This window comes from Telopea speciosissima, chromosome 7 (assembly GCF_018873765.1).
Source record: "Telopea speciosissima isolate NSW1024214 ecotype Mountain lineage chromosome 7, Tspe_v1, whole genome shotgun sequence".
In the NCBI taxonomy this organism is placed as follows: Eukaryota; Viridiplantae; Streptophyta; class Magnoliopsida; order Proteales; family Proteaceae; genus Telopea; species Telopea speciosissima.
Window position 1 is genome coordinate 64,994,112 of NC_057922.1, and position 17,916 is coordinate 65,012,027.

At 38.6% G+C, this 17,916-nt stretch overlaps 1 protein-coding gene across 1 annotated transcript; it reads right to left on the bottom strand.

Annotated features, from left to right (window-relative positions):
* Nucleotides 1–492: 492 nt before the first annotated feature.
* Nucleotides 493–16,270, bottom strand: LOC122669865 (fatty-acid-binding protein 2). The gene is made up of 11 exons (XM_043866743.1): nucleotides 16,210–16,270; nucleotides 15,192–15,793; nucleotides 14,703–14,919; nucleotides 13,600–13,675; nucleotides 12,927–13,029; nucleotides 3,915–3,983; nucleotides 2,918–2,954; nucleotides 2,747–2,821; nucleotides 2,611–2,662; nucleotides 2,116–2,160; nucleotides 493–1,021 (listed from the first exon to the last, which is right to left on the bottom strand). The coding sequence occupies exons 2-11, from the start codon at nucleotides 15,704–15,706 to the stop codon at nucleotides 924–926; spliced, it is 1,287 nt and encodes a 428-aa protein (XP_043722678.1). The 5' UTR covers nucleotides 15,707–15,793; nucleotides 16,210–16,270; the 3' UTR covers nucleotides 493–923.
* Between the last annotated feature and the right edge of the window lie 1,646 nt (nucleotides 16,271–17,916).

Sequence of the window (17,916 nt, forward strand, 5' to 3'; positions counted from 1 at the left end):
ACTACTTCATGCATGCTCCACTTGGCTCGGGGGGATATAGCTGAATTGGTAGAGCGCCACTCTTGCAATTGGGCCGTTGTGATTACAGGTTGGATGCCTAATTGTCCAGTCAATTATTCAATCATTTCATTTTACCAAGTTCAACGTTAGCCAGATTTGTCAACATTTATATGTTTTGATGCAGCAAGATCTTATTTGTAACAAATAGTTTTGTTGATTAGTTAATTGGTCACATTTTATTCATGAACTAGGTTGACCAACATAAAATCCTCTCTCACAAAAACAGAAACAAAAAAAACCCCAACCCTCTCCCACAAAAAGTTTATCAATTCTATTTACTTGTAACCAAACGGATCCTTAGTTTTTATTTTCAACGGCTGCTTTTGCTGGCCGTAGGTTGTTAGACTTTCAGTCGTTTGGACAATTTTCTTAATTTCTGGACTGGCTACAGAGAGACGCAAAGGGAAAAGGGAAGGGCTTGACAACCACAAATGTGAAAATTTTGGCCGCTAAAACTTTATTCATTTGTGAAACAAGTGGCATTACAATACAATCATTTTTCTTCATGAAGAAACAGGACGCTATGCCGGCTGTGGTTCCAGCCAAACCCTCTCTAGTGTCTGAAAGTAACTGCAAAGCAGTAATCAAGTCTAAAGATATTATAACACCCGCCGTGATCTCCAATTAGCATCCAAGCAGCTGGAAATCTGAAGCAAATCTACCTTCGCCCTTGCAAGTAGGCCAAAAGTTCTAGAGCTCTTGCATTCCCTCATCAGCTGGAACTTCCTCTCTTAATAATAACTTTACCTGAGCTCAGTGAGTATGATAGATCCATGGTCACAAACAGTCAGTAGCTTCACTGCATCAACATCTAACGGGATTGCACCTAAGTAGGACAAGGAAGAGAACAGCGTCCAACCAACTTAGCACTGCCTCATTATATTGCCAATGTTTCTGGCAATCTCTTCTTTTGCTTCTGCCGATACAGGTACATCCCCAATGTACATGTCAAAGAAAGCCCCTGCATGTGAAAATATGTTTAGAAAAAACCCGTACTCCCTAAACTTTACCTTTCCATCGTTAGAGTCACGTACACAGTACAACTTCATGTATAATTTGATTTTACTATATGTATAATGTATGATCGGTCGACAATACCAAAAAACAAACTATGTGTTTACTGTATGAAAATTATGAGTACGACACACAGGAGGCATATTTTCTGCATCTTCGAAAAATTCAGCATACAATACATAGTTTAAAAGATGCACTGCATGTAAAAATCATAAGCAAACTCTACTCCCCTCGTTTTTCAAATCTATACACCTACAATTTTGCTTCTTTTTTCAATTTTTTTTTTTATGGTTTTGATTTTGTGAAGAGATGGAAGTGTATATCTCACCTCTTTTTTATCAAAAGTGGAAAAAACTTCGCATCACATTATTACCGTAAAAGCATTAAATTATTTATGCTAATGAAGTAACCACGTCAATTAATAACAGCAGGCGTTCCAGTTGTAACATTCTGCATCCAGTGGTTAAGGCATGGCCCAGCCCACCACATCAAACTGTTCAACTCATCACTTGGTTCCTAAAACAGATGAGCTAAGCCGATTGAATTGTTTATGGCCAGTTGAGGTCTGGCCTGTGACTGATTGAATCATTTGATCCATGAATTGGTCCCCAAAGCAGGCTAAGGGCCAGTTGGGTATTCAGAACAGGCTTAACCTGTAAGATTTAGGCCATGGAATTTTAGGGTTATTATAATAAATGATACTACTATTCTCAAAATCAAATATAATATCATCATATATGGACACTAAAAGCCTTATAAAGTAGAAATTGAAGAAAGAGCCACAACAGTAACTTCCACAATGAAGAAAAGAATTAGCCAAGATCCACCGTATTTCCTCTGATTATTTTTGTCATTTAAACAGTACCAAACATGGTCTGAAGGCTGACTGAAGTATATTCTTCGAGGAAGAAACATGGGACTACATGGTTTTAAAAGTGAAATACTTATTAAAGAGGGCACAACACCACATATATCTCCAGTAGAAAGACAAAGTAACTCAAAAATTAGAAGAAAAATCGAGAGATCAAAAGATCAACTTACTACATAAATCCTTGCTATGGACTGCTCCAATCTGTTCTCCACCAACTGCATAAATAAATGCCAATGAAAATTAAGAAAAACTTTAAGTTTCAAAAGCCACAAACAAATAATAATAAGTAATAAGACAAAGAGGCCCACCCTAGCTGACAAAAATGTAACTTCAGTTTAATGGGTTTGGCATAATGGTATTAGAGGCTTAAATTTTGTTTCAAAAGCCACAAACAAATAATTAGTAGTAATAAGACGAAGAGGCCCACCCTAGCTGACAAAAATGTAACTTCAGTTTAATGGGTTTGGCAGAATGGTATTAGAGGCTTAAAATTTTTTTGGAGTTAATACACCTAAAGTAAGCCAATGGCTTCACATTAATGGGTTCAACAATGTATGCCAATATCAAACCAGAATATATGGTTAGCAGCACTTTGTTTTGCTGTTCTTACAAAACATAACTACCAGGCCAGAGTGCAAAATTATAGATCCTTAGTAATTACTCACTTTCCGTAATTAGGTTCCCATCAGCTGTTTGTCGGAAATCAATTGTTGTACCCTGTACATTTCAGATTAAAATCAAACTTAACATTACTGACATATTGATGGAAGGAATAAAAGCCACAAAGGAACCACTGATTACCTCGGGTAATGGGATATCACGAGTGAAATATGAACGAAAACTTCTTAGGCAGTGACCATCATTGTTAGGGTTCAACTGAACATGTATGAGGAACAAAAGCTTCAGCAAAATATCATTTTAAAGACCATAGGAAAACAGCTAACAAACTAGATTCCAAAGTGTACAACTTACCTTCAACAACCGAGCTCGGAGAGACTTCTCGAAAGCACTAAACAAAATAATAAGTCAATAACACTAATAAATATACCCACAGCATGCAAATGAGCAGAACAAATTTTGTTTTTCTATATTAATGATTAGAGCCTCTGCATATTTGGAGATATTCTTCTGATACAAAACAATTAACATTGCATCACTGGCCACACAAAAGAGAAATCCAGGAATGTACGGTTAAATTTTTCTTTCTTTTTTTTTTTTTTTTTTTTTTTGTGGGGGGTGGGAGGTGGGGTTGGGGGTTATTGTTAGCGGGGCTTTCAATCATGCAAATAATCTTGAAGTACATACACTGGAGTTATTTCTACACTATTTTACATCTTCCACACCTTATGTACCTTGCATTGGACAACAAAACTAGCCTTCCATTCATTAGAAATGTGACATATTTTACCATGGAAGGCAAAACTGTCCTAAGCAGAAACCAAACCGTTGATGGTGCTCAGAGGACACAACAGGGATGTGGAATATACACGAATACAAGTAATACATACCAAGAAACGCATGCATGAACACAGGTATATATATATGTCTTGCCTTCATGTGAAGTACATACAGCTCATGCCCATGAGCAGATACCCTCCCATTCTATGTTATTGAATATCATACATCATCGTCGTATTAAGAACTGTTATCTCAGAGATTACAACAAATTGAGCAGTTGTACCCTTTATCTAGCATAATGTCTCTCACTGCCAGTAACACATTTCTTGGTGCAACTAAGTTGTATAACATTAAATGTGACAACTATTTGCAATATTCCTATAAAAAACTATTTGTGATATGGATTCACCAAAAAAATGGATCAACAACCTACTTTCCAACTTCATTGTTATACCTCAAATGAACAGGAAGCCAATTGCAGTACTGTGTGAATGGTGTGGCATAAAGAATGAAAGAAATTTATCAGAAGATATATATTTCAATGAATAACCAAAAAAGCAACATAACTTACTCTCGCACTGTATTGATTTTAAGCCCATTGCAATTAACCACAAGCCTAACAGTCATGTGAATGTCATTCCTGCAACACACTCACAGAGAACTTGTTAGAAAAATGTATGTTACCCCAGTGCTCAAAAACAAAGATTTGTGGGGGAAATTTTGTCAACATGACCGCAAAGTAGTCATTCTAGCAACTTTTTCCTGCCTCAGTAAAGTCCAGAAACAGGTCATCACATGATAAAACTCACTCACGGAAGCTCAATCCCATGGTGCAACAAGCTAGCAAGTCTCAAGCCTTTTTAGTTGGCTGAATGAAAAGTTGATTCATATCATCAGACCACTTCTCCGAAAAAATTCTATCATCAGACTATTTATCAGAAAGCCTATCTAACAAAACTAATATTACTTAAATGAACCAGCATAGGGAATGCATTTTTAGTCCCACCAGTGCATTCAAACTTCTGGAAACGGTAAGGTTGCTCCATTGTGACAAAGTGGTCACGGGTTTGAGTCTCTGAAACTGATGCAGGACATTTGGGAGCTGCTCCTACTAGCCCTAGCCCAGGCCCGATTAGATACTCCAAGAGAGAACATCTCAGGCCAGCCCAAGCCCTACCAACCCTGCATTTAGTTTTTATTTCAGTTATTGCAGTGTAGTTAGTTTTATTTCGGTTTATTTTACAAGAGCAATTTCTTTTTGCATGTATTTCAGTTTTCATTTTTAGTGGTAGTGTGGTGGGCCTTTATACGCACCCCACAGCAAGTATGTAGATATTTATTTTCTTTAAAAGGGCTACTGCAGCCTCTTTGAGGGGAGATGAATGATGGAATAGAGGGGGGGGGGGAAAGGATTCTGAATCTTGTTCTTCTTCCCCCCCCCCCCCCTCCCCTCCCCTTCTTCTATCGGGTTTCTCTCTCTTTTCGGCCCCGCAATTTGGACATTGTATGGAGCCTTTTCTACACTTTCTTTAAACAATTTTTGTTAAAGATTGTACCGTGGCCCCATGGGGTACAACATTTATGGGTAGCTAACGATAGGGGGAGTGTCCCGATCGCTGTTAGTTTTTTCTATGTTACGTAACTATATTAGATTTGTTCTCCTAGGTAACTAGACTTGTAACCTAATAATTCTGATTTGTGTTAGCAGCAAGGTTATAAATACATATTGAGAGGACAATGATAGACACATTGAATTTATCGTGGTTCAACTTCCACTTGCTCCATCGTCTTCTTCACTCCTTCACTCTCTTGTGCTGACTGGTTATTAGCTTATTTATTGTTTCATAGTATCAGAGCTTTTATAACCAGTCATCACCTTCATTCACATTTTGGTTTGATAGTCTATTCTAGGACTACAATTGATTTCTGGTTGCAGTAAAATATGCTGCCTACATGCTATCTACAGCCCTAGTTGATGATGATACAAAGATAAACTAGGGCCTTCTAGTACCAGTCTACCACACCTTGCTGTTCATGAAGTTATCAGCCTACCGGAGTCGAGTTATATGAAGACAATGGCTATCGGCACACATTCTGGAACTTTTTATTTGAAGATATCAACTTCTCCAATTACTTTTCATCCAGCCATCAGATCGTCATATTATATACTTCTGAAAGGTATACTCGATCAACTTTTTGGGCTGATCAAAGCCTCAGATTTGCTGCAATTTATTTTCGCCTTCCTCCTGGCCATACTCTGTTTTTGGAAGAAATTTCAGAACATCAACTTCTGAAATTGGTTTAGATCTGACAAGCAGATAAGGTAGTTCTTTTAAGGCAATATTGCCCTACTATACCAGGCCACCCGAGCAGGTTTTGGTGTCCATCCAACGCCTTGATTGCATTCTATTGCAAATCACGCAATTCTGGGTTTTTGCGTCTTCAGATTCGATATTTATTCTCGTTGATCTCTCAGCCTACACCAAATCTTGCATTTTTTCAAGGGTTTATTATTCCCTATTAGGCTGGCTGCTATTGTTTATACATCATTGGAGATTCTTCTAAAAGTATTTGGCTACTGTTTTTTTATCTAAGTTGATTGCTGACCAGAGTTGCAATCAACTTCTAGTATTGTTCTAGCATTGCTAATCAGAGTTTTGATTACTCAGTATGCATAATAGGCTAATAGCTGATCCTAAACTTCCCTCAGATAATGTTAACGCTCAGATCACCACCATTAGACTTCATAGAGTTTCTAACTATATTATCAAGCTGTTCAGGTCTACATTCATGCTAAAGGAAAGATAAAATATCATATATCTGAACCCCCATCTGCTGACTCTAAAGACCCAACCGCTATCACAACTTATGAGGAGTGGATGCGTGAGAATTCCACTTTCAAAATATGGTAGTGGAACAGCATGTATCCAGCTAATGCAGCTAATGTCATGTTCCACACTATTGCAAGGGGGTAGTGATGATTTAAGAGACAGATTCTCTTAAGAAAAGAATATGTCCCGGATTTATGATCTCTATGAGAAGATGTTCAATTTTAAACAAAGGGACAAGTCATTGATTGAATACCTCAGCACTTATAAAGGTATCCTTCAAGAATTTCATATTCATCAACCTCTAATTACTAGTCTGGAATAATTGAAGTTTCAGAGAGCTGAATTTCACGTTGCAAAATTTATTGTGGGACTACATCCTGATTACCAATCTGTTAAAAGCCAACTTCTTGCTGAGGGAAAAGTGCCTTCATTAAATGAGATTTTCACCCGTCTTCAGCTTATGGTTACTCCCTCCAACACTAACCCCTCACCTTCTCCAAATGAAGGCTTTGCGTTTGTTGCTGGCCGAGGCCAAAGTTATACCTTCTCTGGAAGAGGCCGTGGTCCATGGAGAGGTCATGGTCGTAGTACAGGTGGTTACGGTCATAGTTATTAATGGCGTCGCCTTAGCGTCCTGGCGGTTTTGAAGGGTCAAGGCGTTTAGGCGCCTTAGTTGAAAGGCGTTACTTCATTATTTTATTATATGTTTTGCATTTTATTCTATTTCCTATATTTTTATTGGTTTTGTGTATATGATTTTCGTACACTGCGATACACCGGATCATTTAAAAACAAAACAAAATTAAAATATGTAGAGTTTTATTCTATTTCTTATATTTTCATAGGCTTGTATACATTATTTCTGTATATTGTGTTACATGGAATCACCTAAGCCAAACAAAAACGGAAAAAAAAATACGAAAGTCGTCACTCCTCACCGTCTCACCCGTAACCAAAAGAGAAGAAAGAAAACCTGCGAAAGAGAAAAGGAGAAAAAGAAGCAGCGGCGAGGGCGACTGTCGCTATTCCCTCAGACCTCACTCCTCAGTCCCCTCAGTCCCCATCCTCGACCGGCGTCCGGCGAGGCGACGACATCTCCAGCCTTGTAAGTATTGTGCTTTTTTTTTTTTTTTTCTTTTTTCCTTCAAAAATCTGAACCCCTTCTAACCACTTCACTCTCCACTCTCCACTCTCCACCGACATCTCCATCTCCAGCCTCAACCTCCACCGGCGTCCGGCGACATCTCCAGCCTTGAAGGTAAGTATTGTGCTTTATTTTTTTGTTTTTCCTTCTAAACCTCTATCTTTTAAAGTCTAAACCCTTTCTCTAACCATCTCCAGCCTCCACCCCCACCAGCGACATCTACAGTACCCTGTCTCCAGTCTCCACCCCTACCGGCGACATCTCCAGCTTCCACGGGAAGTGTTGTCTTTTTTTTTTTCTTCTTCTAAAGTCTAAACTCTTTTCTTCTAACCTTCTCTGTGTTTCTTCCTTTTGCAGCAGTGACCTTTTGCATCTTCCGGCACCGCAGTCTTTCTTTACTCCGGCATTCTGGCAGCATCTTCCGGCCAGCAGCAAGTGTCCTTTTTTTTCGGTTTCAGTTCTTCTCTTCTTCCGGCCAGCAGCACTTCTTCACTTCTTCAGGCCACTGGCCGGTGGCTTTGGCAGCTGCATTTTTTCCTTTTATTCTTCTAGCTTCTTCCTCTTCTTTGTTCCGTGTCTGACCATCTTCTATTTTTTTTATTTTTCTTATTCTCCTATACCTTATTTTTCTATGGCTGGCTTCTACTAGTGGTGGCCGGTGGCTTTGGCTGTTGCCGTAGTGGCTGTTGCTGTAATTTCTGTGATTCAATGTAAATTGTGCATTCCTTAGTATAATTTATGAAATGCATCTGTTATTGTAAGTTATGCAATCTGTGATTATGTAACTATTTATTCTGTGATTATGTGAGTTTATAATTCTAATTTCTAACACCATGTGAGTGAGTAATTATGTGATTCATTGATTTTGTAATTATGTGATTCACTGATTTTGTAATTCTATGATTATGCTATTATGCAATTCCTTGATTATATACTTCAATTCTTTCATATTTATTTAGTATATAAGTAGAATTATATAAAAATTAATATGCTATTTGTGCCTAATAAAATGGTTATATAAAAAAAGAACATTAAAATGCCTTGTTCGCCAAGGCGACGCCTTGCGGCCGCCCTATAGCCAAGGCGCTTAGGAAGGCCCTCAAACGCCATGGTCGCCTTGCCGCCTTGTTACGGTACAGGTGGACAGCTGTTTGACTGACTCCCTAGACAGTGTTTCTTTTGCAGCAAGCCCAACCATACAGTTAATACCCTGTTGGGCTAAACACGGTCGACCATACTGGGCTTATGAGTTAGCTAATTAATTGGTAGTACTACTGTAGTACTGTTAGAGTATCTTTTAGTGACACCACTCTTGCATCTGCATCTAGGGCCTCTTCATCTGTTTCTGTGCCTCGAGACAACTCTAATCAAATACTACAACATCTTCATCAGCTTGAGTCATCTGCCGCTACTTCCTCATCCACAACTACTTTAGCACACACATGCACATCAATTTTTCTTACCACCACATCTCCCATTCCATGGAAAACTGATTTTGGTGCCTTTACCCATATGACTAATAAGTCGAGACTTATTCTCTTCTCTGTCAGAAGTTCATAATTCTTCACTTCTCATTCTTGCTAATGGATCCTCTACCCATGTCAGTCAGTCATGGTATGGTTTCCCCTACTTCATCCATGACCCTGCCCTCTATCCTTCATGTCCTACAGTTACCGTTAAGTGTTTTATTAATTAGTCAATTTACTAAATCACTTATATCACTTATATGTCCTGTCGCTTTCTATCCTTGTTACTGTGTTTTTCAGGATCTTCAGACAAGGAGGACTATTGCTGGCGGGCTTGAGCAGGCTGGACTCTACTATTTGGATCACAGTAGACCGTCTACTGCTGCTGCTACAACTACTGGTGGCCTGGCCTTTCTCCTATTTAATGCCATTTTTCGTCAAGGGCATCTATCATTATAAAATCTTCAACATATGGTTCCAAGTTACAAGTTTGCCTCTCGTCTTGAGTGTGAAGCATGTGAACTCGAGAAACATCATTGGTCGTCTTTTTCTGTTTGTAGGGTGTAGGAGTCGGTCTTTATTTTCTTTAATTCATTCTGATATTTGCGTCCCTGTCATGTCAAGAATAGATTAGGTTTTTCTTTCTAATTTTTTTTTAAAAAAATTATAATGAAATAAAACCCAGTTTGATGCTTCCATTAAAATTTTCAGGTCTGATAATGCTCTTGAATTTGAATACACTCACCGTGAAATTTCTGATTTTTATTCGGCTAATGGTATGATTCATCATATGAGTTGTTCATATACCCCCCCCCCAACAAAATGGGGTGGCTGAACAAAAAAAAGACATTTATTGGAGATTGCTCGGTTTCTCATGATCCATATGCATGTTCCCAAACATTTTTAGTGCAATGCTAATCTCACTGCTTGTTTTTTAATTAACCGGATGCCTTCTTCCGTTATAGCTAACCGATCACCATTTTCTATTTTATATCCAAATGCTCCCTTATTTGCTGTACTGCCTCATGTTTTTGGTTGTGTGTGTTTTGTTCATATTTTGCAACCTCAGATTGATAAATTGTCTCCCTGGGCTGTCAAATGTATTTTTCTTGGACACTCTACAACACAAAAAGGGTACAAGTATTATGATCCTCTTATTCATCAGCAGTTTGTCAACACCGATGTTACCTTTTTGGAGAATACTTCCTATTGTTCTCTTCCCGTACCTGCCTCTATTTCTATGGAAGATACTGATTGAGCACCCTGTTCTTGTGTCGTTTGATGATGCTCCAATCACCACACCACCACCTCCACTGCAAGTATATCAGCGGCATAAGAAGACAGTGCATTCTACTTCAACTCCAATTCTTGACCTGCCCACCATCCAACCTGATCCTGATGTTGAGGTTCCTACAACCTCTTTGTCTCCTGCTGACTTACCGGTTGCGCTTCGCAAAGGTACTCGTTCTTGTACTCAGACCTCCATGACTGCTCATTCTACAGAAAATTATGTTTTCATATCTCATCTTCCACCACCACTACATAATTTTCCCTTTTCATTATCTAATAACTCCATTCCAAAAAAATCATTGTGAGGCTTTATCTCACCCTAGGTAGAAAGTGGCTATGGAGACAAAAATGGATGCTTTACTATCTCATGGCCCAGTTGATAGCAAAGGGTTACACTCAGGCCTTTGGTGTGGATTATTCACTTGTTGCTCGCCTAAATTCAATTCATGTTCTAATATCTTTAGTTGTGAATTTAGTCTGGCCTCTTTATCATATGGACATCAAAAATGCATTTCTAGATAATGATTACATGAGGAGGTATATATTGAGCAACCTCCCGGGTATGTTGCTCAGGGAGAGATTTCTCACAAAGTTTATAAGCTACACAAGGCCCGGTGGAGGGCCAGATAGGAGAAGAGAATAGTTGCAGGGAAGGGGAAAGAGATCACACAATCACACACTCTCAAAGAGTAAACTCCACAAAATTCTATTCAATTCACTATCCCCATTGTTGGGTTACATGCATGTATTTACAAAAAGAAATAACAAGACTCCTAATTAGACTATGAAACTAAAATAACTTACAAACTCAAACTCTAACACTATCTAACTCCTACGTAGTCAACCCAAAACAAATAAAAGACTTAGATAAACAACCTACTAAATAACTAATTCCAACCCTTGTTGGACCAAAAACCATTGGACCGGTTCTATTTGAGTTTCGGTCTCCAAATCTTATCATGCTAGTCCAACCAGCCAAGTGATATTGCACCAAGGCCATCTATGGTTTAAGACAATCACCTAGAGTATGGTTCGACAAATTGAGCTCCATTGTCACTCAGTGTGGATTTTCACAATGGTACTCTAAACATTCTATATTTGTAAGACGTCGGGGTTCAAAGGTGGCAATATTAGCCGTATATGTCGATGACATTATTATATTTGGGGATGATGCATCTGGGATTGCAAAAGTGAAATCTTAGCTAAATCAGCATTTTCATATGAAAGACTTGGATACTCTCAGGTATTTTCTTGGCATTGAAGTACTACGAAGTAAGAAAGGAATTAGTCTATCATACAGAAAATTTTTGTTAGACCTCTTATCTGAGACGGGAATGCTCGCTTCTAAACCGGTTGATACTTCTATGGATCCACACCAGAAGTTTGGGACAAGTGATGGCGAGAAATTTAAAGAGAAGCATCAATACAGAAGATTAGTTGGGAAACTCATTTATCTGACAATCACTAAACCAGATATATCTTTTGTTGTTGATGTCATCAGTGAGTTTATGCAATCACCTAGAATATTCACTGGGATGCAGTGTGTCGTATCTTAAGGTATCTAAAGGGGGCTCCAGGAAAAGAACTTATTTATCATCCCCATCAACAAATTGATCTGGTCGATTTTTCTCATGCAAACTGGGTGGGTTTGATAACAATATGAGGTCTACCACAGGTTATTGCTCGGTTATGGTGGCAATCTTGTCATGTGGAGAAGCAAGAAGCAAACAACAGTGGTGAAATCTAATTCTAAAGCTGAATATAGAGCTATGGCTCATACTGTAGCTGAATTAATGTGGTTGAATCATTACTTCAAGAGTTGGGCTTTCCAGTTACTAAACCGATGAAGATGTATTGTGAAATCAAGTTGTTATCTGTACTGCCAACAACCGGTGTTTCATGAAAAAAACAAACACATTAAAGTTGACCGTCACTTTGTGTGGAGTTCTATTATAAGGAAATTGATTATTATTCTGTTTGTTTCTTCTATGGATCAGCTGGGTGATATGTATACCAAGCCTCTGTTTGGTCCTGTCTTCCAGAAGGACCATTCCAAGCCGGCATGGGTGACTTATATGCTCCAGCTTTAGGGGGAGTGTTAAAGATTGTATTGTGGGGTACAATAGTTTATGTACCGAGGGGGTACAAAGTGTATGGGTAGCTAACTACAATAGGGGGAGTGTCCTTATTGTGGTATATTTTGTTTCCTTTTTATATCGTTAGTTATTTCCATAATAGGTAACTAGATTAGATTTGTACTCTTAGGTAACCATACTAGATTCTGATTTGTGTTAGTAGCAAGGTTATAAATACATATTGAGAGGACCACAACAGACACATTGAATCTATTGTGGTTCAACTTCTACTTCCTCCATCATCTTCTTCTCTTCTCTCCTTCAATCTCTTGTGCTGACTGGTTATTAGCTTAGTTATCGTTTCAATTTTAAACAAAGAGATAACCAAATATCTTCATGATGAATTAAGCATCTTATATGGTCAAACTTCTTGAAGTTCCATGAAAGACACAGATGATTCTCCTGGGTACAAATTGGTAAGCATTGTATGTTAGAGGTGTCAAGTCCTGGGAGCAAATCCTTGAATTCCCATCAATATTTCAAGAAGTTGCATGCAAATGGTAACTTAAAAGCTTTCTCTTTCCAAGAGAGCTTTGTGTGTCTAGCATTGGAATCTTCTCATTATAGTAATGCCATCATTAATTGTTACTTCTGTTAACACAAGCCATAAACAACAAGAATTGTAGCAATAAGACATAATACAAGTATCATGAATTAAACTGTTAATAAAAAGAGCATTTTCCAAAGATATTTCCAGGGCTTTAGTATTAAGAGTACCTGAGAAGATCGTCAAAGAAGTCTTGCTGGTTGTTGAGTTCACTGACAGGCACAGAAGCATATTTTGGCCCAAGTTTCTCACAAATTGAGTCAGGCTGAATGTCTACAGGAAGAAAAAATAAAACAAGAATAACTGAACTATTGCAAGAAACACAGGTTTTCTAAAGCAGAAAAGGAACTCTTTGCAATAGAGACGGTTATATAAAATCCAGTTCAAGTTGCCACATACTAAGCTTGGTTCTACTATAAAAATTAAGGGCATGAGATTGTTGCCTGGTCGCGTGGCCCCTGCACCAGTGCGAAGGTTGATGAGAGCGCACGCAGGGGCATTAACATGGATAGGATTTTTTTATTTCACGAGGGTGGAGCAGCAATTTTGCATGCTCCTGTGTCTGGCCACAGGATCCATGAGACCAGGAAGCATTCTTTTTCCCAAAACTTAATATGTAGTTGAAGATAAAAGATCCTACTTATCATCTAATATCATCATCCAGGCTCTATAAACTCAACTCAACTAAGCCTTATCCCAACTAAATGGGATCAGCTACGCAAATCCTGTGTGGCCACTCAACTGTACTTGAAGTCACTTTTGGATCATCATCCAAGCTTTATACAAAAACAAAATCAAAATACGACAATTTGAAAGCCTCAAGCTACATTTAAGTGCACTCACATAAACCAAATGCATACACCTTCAGAGATTTTATTTTGAGTATTCTCATAGTCCTGGAACCAGTTCCAACAAGAACCTGAAATGGATACGGAGATTCTGTTACTTTAAAGTGCCAATTGCATTTCAAAATGAAATTCAGAAACTCTTAATAACAGGGGCATTCATAAAAAGGCATGACCCTCATTTAGTAGCTACTGCAGAATCACTGAAACAGAAACAAGTTGTGAAGTTTTAATGAGTTCATTAGCCATCTTTCAAAACATAACTGCACCACACACTAAAAAGGTGAAAGTTCATAAGAAGTACAAAGAAAAACATGATCGCAGTTCACAGTGACCCTACGAAGTGGTAAAATCCAAAATATTAATGTCCACAATGAGCTCTCTCAAGAACTGACTTTCATCAAAAAATTTAAAATTTAGTCCAAATTTATCCAATGCATAGTGAGCAAATGAATATTCTCAAAGTGTAGCAGGAAGTGGTCTTTGGACTTAAAGAATAGTTTATTAGTATCATCAAGTAAAGGAGAGAAATGGGATTCTACGGTGATAATGGGACCTGAGGGTAAATTGTTGACATAATTGTTGTTGGGATTGGACACACAAGATTTACTATTAGCATGCTACACAGCTATGGATATTAGACACACGAGATTTACCATTAGAACCTCATAAGTGGTTCACCAGACTAATTCCTTTTTATTGTATACTTTTCAGTTGTATGAGTCAAGAAGCTCATTCGTCATCTGCTTGAAAAGTTATTCTCACTAAACAGATGCACAACACCCATGTGGTTCAATTTAATTATCACATATCAGGGTGGAGTTTAGATATCAACCATGAATGTCAGAACCAGAAATGACATATAAAAGCAATTGAAAGGAGACTATTTAAACAAACATATCGAATAACAACAATTAAAATGTCTGCAAATCAATTGCAAAGCTGAAACGAAAAAATATCTTCAACTGCATATAAAATTGCACTATCCTCATTTTTCATGAGTATTTGTATATGTAGCTAATTTCCTCGCCAAGTCACCAAGAATAAGGGAAAAAATGAATGACTTATAGAGAATCAAGAGGTGGTATGCAGAACAATGACCTCTGAAGTAAAACTGGAGTTATTTTCTCCATCTAATTCCAGAACTGTGGGAAATTTGATGCCTGTTCTTGGCTCGACTGCATGCCTTGTCCAATTCATGTCTACAAAAGAAAAGGTAGCACATCCTCGACGCTCATCCAGGCAAGGTTGTTGATTCATGTGGCTATTGATTTCTACATCAGTATTCTCCAGAGGGATAGCTAGGACCCTTGGGGATCTTATTACCATGAATAATAAAACTAAGTCAGAGTTGAGAAGTAAATATGAAAGGTAGATAAATAAAAAGCTTTAAACTGCAATTCAACATCTAATGCTATGAGGATCTAATTCTCCTGTGTCATTGATAAAATTGCACGTGAAGAGGCTAAGATTTGAATCAACATGCAGAACTACGTTACCATCTATTCAAGATACTGACAGAGTAAGTAAAATCCCAAAATGCACACAAAGAGACAAAGCGCTGAAGTATGTCTGGAGCCAGAGACTTACAGGTTTTTGTCAAACGGCGGTACCAAAGCAGCAGCCAGAGAGAGCACAGGAATTGATTGAAGCTGTTCAAATTCCTTGCACAAGTGTCTGATTGTGGATCTCGCTATCTTACCAAAAAGAAATGGGGTAGAAGATTCTCCTCTTGATCTAAAATTAAATTGCAACCCAATAGTATTATGTCTACATGAAGTAACTTGCTTAACTTGGGAGCAAGTTTTACAATTTCTAAGATTTGAGCCATGTGAACTCCCTAATGGTTTAACATGCCCATTTGACCCACTTGAAAACAAGAATAATAAAGCTCCAGCAAACTTTGAAATGCAACCAAAAGCTTCTTGAAGAGCTAAACTTCCAGGGACATTTAAGTATCTGGAGAGATATAGAGAACTGTCGACAAATGACCCAATGTGGGACAATAAATGACCCCCAAAGTTCTGGGATATAAGAGGCTCTGTGGGGAGTATATATGGAGATCCTCCATCAACATCCATAAGAAAGAACCAACCATTCCGCATGATCCGTTATTAACTTGTTAGCACAAAATTCAAAAACTTAAATTCTCTGGATGTTGATACTCCGCGAAGTAGAAACCTGAAGGCACCGGTAGATATTTCACTTTAATTAGTACAAGAAAACCGAACTACTCAAAACGTTCCACAAGACCAAATTAAAGAAACGAGATAATCACATGAAAATACAATTCAACTGAAGAATTCCCCAAAAGAGAAGGAGATATATAGAAGTCTCCGCATCAGAATTTGATCACTTTCTTCATTAAATTTGTTTAAGTAACAAATAAAAAATCATTTCAAAGAGAAGGAAATCGAAACAAACCCGAAATGACGTAAAACAGGCTTACAGAGCAAGATCGAAAACTCTCAGGTGCAAGAAGAAGAAGCAATTAGAACACAGAAATTAGGGTTATTCGAGAACAAAGAATGAGTTTTTCGCAGAGAGGGAAAGAGAGAAAGAGGTCAAGTCAGAGGTTATGTGGGAAGGGGAAAGGATGGAATATACTTTCATTAGCGACTCGAACAAGTCTCGCCATTAATGCTTTTCGGAGAAAGTATCTTTTGCTTTTGCCTACTTTCTTTGATTCTCGCAAAAGGGTTCGGTTTTTACGGTTTTTCATGAGGCGACCTGGCGGAGACGGGGAGGTTCTGTTGTTTTCATTATGGAAAGACATTAATAACCCTCAGTGTTCTTTAAAATGACAATTGCTTACGTGTATACATCATTACTCTGGTTCCGCGTTTAAAGGTACTTCAGATTATTCGAGTCAGCCGAGTTATGCATTTATGGAAGGCCAGTCAGCCTAATGTTTGGGAGAACATACACGTGTTGCGTTTATGGAACGCCGTCCAATCATTATGTCCCACAGCGAGTGCACCTTTTCTTTGTCGAGGAAGGCAGGATATTTTTAGGAGAGGGTTTCCCATGCTGACACTTGGCCTACACCGTCTTGACGTGGAAAACACTGTTTGAGGAATCGGTATTAAATCGGTCGGATCAGTCACTTCGTATCAGTATCGGTGGAGACTGATTCCAATTTTTGAACGATTCCATATCAGTACATTGGTACAGATCAAGGATAAAAATGTAAACAAAAAATCTTTTTTAAGAAAACAAGGGTAAATCTATCGGATTTAGACCAATACGAGCCGATCCGGGTTCTGATTACTAAAACCCTGGTAGGAAGTGGATTCATGCGTTGAGCTCCTCTGTGGTGCGACAGGAAGTATAGCGCACATCCAGCGGTCCACAATGCTTGGGCATGTAGCTCAACACCCTACCTGTGTGTTGGGCTGCATGTCCGAGTACTATGGGCCATCGAATGGTGCGCTACAAACCCTATCGTGCTACAGAAGACCCAAATCCGTTGATTCATCCATAGGGCATATTGTATAAGAAGATAGAGAGCATCATTGCATGATCTACATGGTCAGCATGTGAGAGGATTGAGAAAAGATTCTCTACTAGTGGGAAGTTTTTTTCTATTATTTTATAGGGAAAATGTTCTCTGAACAAGCGGCATAAAGGAGCTAACCAATGATGGATTTGTGCATAGGAGGGCAATAAAGTCATTTCACATGAGGTGGAGAGAGAAGGGGTGAGGGTGCTAGGTACCCTCCTGTGGCTCAAAGTACCTTTTCTCATTTTTTTTATGTATTCGAAAAAGTTCTCAATTCCTTTGTCCATACAAACACAGTATTTTTAGAATGGAAAAGGGTTATCTGACCAAGCAACATAGAGGAGCGCATCAATGAGGTGTAGCATAATGGTTTCATACATAGGAGGCCAATGAGGTCATTTCATTTAAGAATAAGAGAGAGTGTGTTATGGTATATTTCAACGACGGTTCAAAGAACTTTTTCTTTTGGGGCGCTGTTATCTGTACCGCAGTGCAGGCTGCGCCCAGGTACATATATGGGTGTGGGCGCAATGACCACCCTGCCCCCCTGAATGGCAAGCGCATGTGTCTGGGCACAGCCTGCGCTGCGACACAGAGAACATTCTTCCTTTCCTTTTTTATAATATGGAGCACAATTGTCGCATGGACTGATAATTTGACATTTTGACTATTTGTTAGATGGCTAATTGTGTTGATCCTAAACCTATGTTTAGTAGGATTCTAATCGTCTATTGTGCGTTGCCCGTTCTACCACCGTGCTTCCTTATATAGGCAGGCGTGCATGACCGCCATACCCCACCCGGGCAGGGTTCT

Bases quoted from the DNA above. Each gene is read 5' to 3' on its own strand.
- LOC122669865 (XM_043866743.1), bottom strand. From the start codon at position 15,706: ATGCGGAATGGTTGGTTCTTTCTTATGGATGTTGATGGAGGATCTCCA. The intron at 2,822-2,917 runs GTAAGTTGTACA...ATACATGTTCAG, and splicing joins TCCGAGCTCGGTTGTTGAAG to TTGAACCCTAACAATGATGG. The intron at 2,161-2,610 runs GTGAGTAATTAC...TTATTTATGCAG, and splicing joins TGGGAACCTAATTACGGAAA to TTGGTGGAGAACAGATTGGA.